Source organism: Chrysemys picta, chromosome 20, assembly GCF_011386835.1.
Source record: "Chrysemys picta bellii isolate R12L10 chromosome 20, ASM1138683v2, whole genome shotgun sequence".
NCBI classification, from domain to species: Eukaryota; Metazoa; Chordata; order Testudines; family Emydidae; genus Chrysemys; species Chrysemys picta.
Window position 1 is genome coordinate 1,741,664 of NC_088810.1, and position 6,393 is coordinate 1,748,056.

Below are 6,393 nucleotides of genomic sequence, written 5' to 3' on the forward strand. Positions count from 1 at the left end.
TGAGGCAGACCCCCGTCTGCCCTCCCTTCCAGTCCCCAGGTAGCGCCAAACTCCCACCCCCGTCCAGTCCCTCCTCCTCTGGGCTTTGTCTCTTTCCCAGGCCAGGAGGTCACCTGATCCCTTTGTCTCCAACACCTTCAGTTGGCACCTTTGCAGAGGAGGGGCCCAGGCCATCAGTTGCCAGGAGACAGAGTGTCGGGCATTTATGTACCCTGGCCCTTTGCTTTGCAGCAACCATACACCCTTATCCCACCACCTAGAGACTTAAGAACTGCATAGGGGAAACTGAGGAAAACATTAAGAACAGTCCCACTTCGTCACAGAGAGCACGGGCAAGGGAGAGAACCCAGGAGTCCTGGCTCCCAGCCCCCTCTGTTCTAACCATTAGACTCCCCTCCCCTCTCAAACCTGGGATAGAACCCAGGAGTCCTGGCTCACAGCCCCCCCTCCCCGCTCTAACCACTAGACTCCCCTCCTCTCCGCTCTCAGAGCTGGGGAGAGAACCCAGGCGTCCTGACTCCCCTTCTGCCCCGCCCAAACCATTAGCCCCCACTCCCCTCTCAGAGCTGAGATATAACCCAGAAGTCCTGGCTCCCAGCCCTCTGCTCTAACCACTAGACCCAACTCCCCTCCCATAGCTGGGAGAGAACCCAGGAGTCCTGGCTCCCAGCCCCCTCTGTTCTAACCATTAGACTCCCCTCCCCTCTCAAACCTGGGATAGAACCCAGGAGTCCTGGCGCCCAGCCCCCCTTGATTTTGGGCGCCGTTAACCCACCCCAGTCCCCTGTATCAGGCGAGCCGATGCCAGGCGCTAGGGCGGTGCCAGTTCCCACGCCTTGGGTCTGCCGTGGGTCAATGTGGCTTGGCCTGCGCTGGGGTCCAGAGGAGGGTCTCGGCTGGGCCGGGGGGTGTCTGTGATGGGGGATCCCGAAGCCCCACTCTGTGGTCGCAAACTGCGTGTGAGCGACAGGGCAGGACGACCAGACTGACAAGGAGCGGCTGCTTCCTGCGAATGACCCCGCCAGCCGCTGGCCCCCCAGCCGCCCGCTCCCCCCCTCGCCCCCCGCCCCTCAGGCTGGCTTCTGACTCTCAGCCAGGCTGGGGCTGGCAGAACCGGCTCTGTCAGCAGCATGTGGGAAATCATCCATCCGGGGGTCTGGTTATACAGGGAGCCCCTCGCCTGGCGCTGGGATGCAGCTGTCTCTGGGGTGGGGGGGGGCGGGGGCTGTTTATATAGGGACCCCTTGCCCGGCGCTGAGATGCAGCCACCTCTGGGGCGGGGCAGCTGTGTAACAACCCAAGGGAGCGAAGAAGCTGGGGGGTGAGGTGGGGGGTGGGGGTCAGAATAGAATTGTCTAATTTGGAGTCCCACTCGGATGCCTGGGTCTATTTTTCAGTTCTCCGCTACATTTATAGGCCCCTGCCTTTTTTCTCACCATACTAATGAACCGGGGGGGGGAGGAACCCCAATTCTCTCCCTCCCCTCTATACTGTGATGGATTGGGGTGGGGGTGGGTCCCATCTGTGCCGGAGAGGGGCTGGCATAGCCCCTCCGATGGGGGACCTGAAGGCGGCTGCAGGCCAAGGGCAAGAGTCTTTAGGGTGCCCCCTAGTGGTGGATCGAAGTGGCACAGGGCCGGGGGGGGGGGCTACAGAACAAAGCGGAACCACATGACACGTCCCAGGATTCCTGTCACCCCCCCCCCAGCCCCGCCACCAGAAAGAGACCAGCTGGGCAATGCAAGGGTTGTGAGTAAGAGACTTTATTAAAGACAGAGGATGGGGGTGGGGGTGGGGGGAGGGAGCGCAGGGCAGGGCCCCCACAAGGGGTTAATGGGGACTGAAATCATCAGCAGCAATGCAGGGAAATGGGGAGCGACCCCCCCCCCATCTCTGGGAGCCCTCCCTTTCAATGTGGGGAAACTGAGGCAAGCAATGTGTGTGTGTGTGTGGCGGGGGAGTGACTTCCTCATAGCTACTAAGAGTTGGGGCAAGAACCCAGGAATCTTGGGTCCCCAGCCCCCCTTGCTCCAACCCACTAGACCCCACTCCCCTCCCAGAGCTGGGGGGAGGACCCAGGCGTCCTGGCCCCCAGCCCCCCTCACAGCCACAGGTGGGCTATCCCCAGCACCACCAGCAGGGGGCAGAGGCGTAGTCCGGGCGCCTGGGAGCCCTGGGCCCCGGGATTGGGGTGCTTGTGGCCGGGGTGGGCGGTGGATTTGGGGTAGCTGTTTTTCTTGCCGGGCTCGGTGGGGCGGGCGCGGGGGCGGGAGCTGTGGGGCAGGTCCCCCTTGTAGCCGGGGTCGGATGGCTCCGTGCGGTTGTCATAGACGGTGACGTCTGGGTCCGGATATTGTGTCTCCGTGCTATCGTCTAGGTAGGGCGGCCTCGTGGGAGCGGTGCCGTGGCTGTGCCCGGGGTGTTTGTGGTCTTTCCTGGCCGTGGTGTTGGCGAGGGGGTCATCGCTGACGTTTCCAGAGACCTGTGCCAGGGCCCTCTGCCCGTTGCAGTAGCTGCCGGCGCAGCAGGCGCCGGCCTGGCTGAGGTGCAGGGGGCCGACGTGGCGGCTGGGCGGCACGGCGCAGGACGGGGCCTGGCAGCTCCACACGAAGATGGGCACCGTGAGCTTCCCTGAGGGCACAAGGGGGACGTGTGTGAGAGGGACGCCAACCTTCCCAGGGTGCAATGGGGTAGCCATTCTGTGCCAAGGGCAATGGGCGTCGTGCCAACCTTCCCAGAGTGCCATGGGGCAGCCGTTGGGTACCGTGGGAGAGCCGCATCCGGTCAACCTTCCCAGAATGCAATGGGGGCAGCCATTGAGAGGTCCATGGCAAAGGGGTGGTTGTCATGGCAACCTTCCCAGAGTGCAGTGGGGTGACCATTGGGTGTCATGGTGAGTGCAATGGGGCAGCCGTTGGGTACCGTGGGAGAGAAGCATTGGGCCAAGCTTCCCAGAATGCAATGGGGGCAGCCATTGAAATGGCATCATGCCAGCTTCCCCAGAATGCAATGGGGCAGCCAATGAGACGTCCATGGCAAGGAGGCAGTGGTGGTGCCAACCTTCCCAGAGTGCCATGGGGCAGGTATGGGGGCTCATTGGGGGCCAGAGGCAGCGCCCTGACCCAGGAAGTGCCCCAGCCAGTAGTGCCGTCCTGGTCACTGTCGGGGTGTGTGTGTGTGTGTGTGTGTGTGCGCGTATGTGTGCGCGTGTGCGCGTGCAATGCACCCCAAGGACAGCAGGGGGAGCCAGTGTTGCTGGGGTATAAAGCAACCCCAGCAACACCCCAGCAACACCCCACGGCTCCCCACCCACTCACCTGCTGTGAGGGTGACATTGCCATGGTAACAGCGGGCGTCGTCCCCGTCGCACGTCACCCGCTCCAGAGTGTGGGGCTGGGGGCCGAGGCTCAGGCCGGCGTAGCACTGGGTGGGGCCGCCGGGGGCCGAAGCTGCAACGAGACACGGATCAGAACCGGCGCCCCACAGAGGGGACAGGCCCCTGCCCCATTCCCTGCCCCCCTGAGCCAGCCAGTCCCTGCCCGGGGGCCAGATGGGAGCCAGCACCCCCCAGAGGGGAGAGGCCCCGTGTCTCATTCCCCATTCCCGTTACCTGTGCCCTGGCCGGGGCGCCCCAGCCCGAGCCCCTTGGCATTGCACTGGTCAGACTGGCAGTAGCGAATATCGGCCTGGATGTGGAGGAATCTGCTGGGCGCAGCGGGGGGTTCGGTCCCTCCCTTGGGGTGTCCATCTCTGCACCCCCTTTGGATCACAGTCACGGACATGCCCCCTGGGGAGAAAGAGCCACGCCAAAGGCAGGTGAAGACAGTAGCAGGGAGTTCCGCAGGCCCTGGGGAGGGGCCCATCTCTGGGGAACTCCGGGAATCATCCCCACGGGCCCATCTACCCTGGTATCCCGCCCACTCCCCACCCCCTGGAATCATCCCCATGGGCCCATCTACCCTGGTATCCCGCCCCCTCCCCGCCCCCTGGAATCAGCTCCACGGGCCCATCTACCCTGGTATCCCGCCCCCTCCCTGCCCCCTGGATCAGCCCATGGGCCCATCTACCCTGGTATCCTGCCCCCTCCCCGCCCCCTGGAATCATCCCCATGGGCCCATCTACCCTGGTATGCCGCCCCCTCCCTGCCCCCTGGATCAGCCCATGGGCCCATCTACCCTGGTATCCTGCCCCCTCCCTGCCCCCTGGAATCATCCCCATGGGCCCATCTACCCTGGTATCCCGCCCCATCCCCGCCCCCTGGAATCATCCCCATGGGCCCATATACCCTGGTATCCTGCCCACTCCCCACCCCCTGGAATCATCCCCATGGGCCCATCTACCCTGGTATCCCGCCCCCTCCCCGCCCCCTGGAATCATCCCCACGGGCCCATCTACCCTGGTATCCCGCCCCCCTCCCCACCCCCTGGAATCATCCCCACGGGCCCATCTACCCTGGTATCCCGCCCCCTCCCCACCCCCTGGAATCATCCCCATGGGCCCATCTACCCTGGTATCCCGCCCCCTCCCCGCCCCCTGGAATCATCCCCACGGGCCCATCTACCCTGGTATCCCGCCCCCTCCCCGCCCCCTGGGAATCATCCCCACGGGCCCATCTACCCTGGTATCCCGCCCCCTCCCCACCCCCTGGAATCATCCCCACGGGCCCATCTACCCTGGTATCCCGCCCCCCTCCCCACCCCCTGGAATCATCCCCACGGGCCCATCTACCCTGGTATCCTGCCCCCTCCCCCGCCCCCTGGAATCATCCCCATGGGCCCATCTACCCTGGTATCCCGCCCATCCCCGCCCCCTGGAATCATCCCCATGGGCCCATCTACCCTGGTATCCTGCCCACTCCCCACCCCCTGGAATCATCCCCATGGGCCCATCTACCCTGGTATCCCGCCCCCTCCCCGCCCCCTGGAATCATCCCCACGGGCCCATCTACCCTGGTATCCCGCCCCCTCCCCACCCCCCTGGAATCATCCCCATGGGCCCATCTACCCTGGTATCCCGCCCCCTCCCCGCCCCCTGGAATCATCCCCACGGGCCCATCTACCCTGGTATCCCGCCCCCTCCCCACCCCCTGGAATCATCCCCACGGGCCCATCTACCCTGGTATCCCGCCCCCCTCCCCCGCCCCCTGGAATCATCCCCATGGGCCCATATACCCTGGTATCCTGCCCCCTCCCCGCCCCCTGGAATCAGCCCATGGGCCCATCTACCCTGGTATCCCGCCCCCTCCCCACCCCCTGGAATCATCCCCATGGCCCATATACCCTGGTATCCTGCCCCCTCCCCGCCCCCTGGAATCAGCCCATGGGCCCATCTACCCTGGTATCCCGCCCCCCTCCCCGCCCCCCTGGAATCATCCCCATGGGCCCATCTACCCTGGTATCCCGCCCCCTCCCCGCCCCCTGGAATCATCCCCATGGGCCCATATACCCTGGTATCCCCGCCCCCTCCCCGCCCCCTGGAATCATCCCCATGGGCCCATCTACCCTGGTATCCGCCCCCTCCCCGCCCCCTGGAATCATCCCCCATGGCCCATATACCCTGGTATCCCGCCCCCTCCCCGCCCCCTGGAATCATCCCCATGGGCCCATCTACCCTGGGTATCCCGCCCCCTCCCCGCCCCTGGAATCATCCCCACGGGCCCATCTACCCTGGTATCCCGCCCCCTCCCCGCCCCCTGGAATCATCCCCACGGGCCCATCTACCCTGGTATCCCGCCCCCCTCCCCGCCCCCTGGAATCAGCTCCACGGGCCCATCTACCCTGGTATCCCGCCCCCTCCCTGCCCCCTGGATCAGCCCATGGGCCCATCTACCCTGGTATCCTGCCCCCTCCCCGCCCCTGGAATCATCCCCATGGGCCCATCTACCCTGGTATGCCGCCCCCCTCCCTGCCCCCTGGATCAGCCCATGGGCCCATCTACCCTGGTATCCCACCCCCTCCCCGCCCCCTGGATCAGCCCATGGGCCCATCTACCCTGGTATCCCGCCCCCTCCCCGCCCCCTGGAATCACCCCACGGGCCCATCTACCCTGGTATCCCGCCCACTCCCCACCCCCTGGAATCATCCCCACGGGCCCATCTACCCTGGTATCCCGCCCCCTCCCCGCCCCCCTGGAATCATCCCCACGGCCCATATACCCTGGTATCCCGCCCCCTCCCCGCCCCCTGGAATCATCCCCACGGGCCCATATACCCTGGTCTCCTGCCCCCTCGGCCCATCTATCCCGGTATCTGGCCTCCCCTCCCCGCCCCCTGGATCAGCCCCACGGGCCCATATACCCTTGAATCCCGCCCCCTGGATCAACCCCATGGGCCCATCGAGCCCGGTATCCTGCCCCCTCGGCCCATCTATCCCGGTATCTGGCCTCCTCCCCGCC

At 65.7% G+C, this 6,393-nt stretch overlaps 1 protein-coding gene across 1 annotated transcript; it reads right to left on the reverse strand.

Annotated features, from left to right (window-relative positions):
- Positions 1 to 1,747: 1,747 nt before the first annotated feature.
- On the reverse strand, positions 1,748 to 3,914 carry LOC135976731 (ly6/PLAUR domain-containing protein 5-like). Its single transcript, XM_065574019.1, has 3 exons — positions 3,611 to 3,914; positions 3,318 to 3,449; positions 1,748 to 2,631 (listed from the first exon to the last, which is right to left on the reverse strand). Exons 1-3 carry the CDS (start codon positions 3,861 to 3,863, stop codon positions 2,102 to 2,104), a joined length of 915 nt encoding a protein of 304 aa, XP_065430091.1. The 5' UTR covers positions 3,864 to 3,914; the 3' UTR covers positions 1,748 to 2,101.
- Positions 3,915 to 6,393: the final 2,479 nt, after the last annotated feature.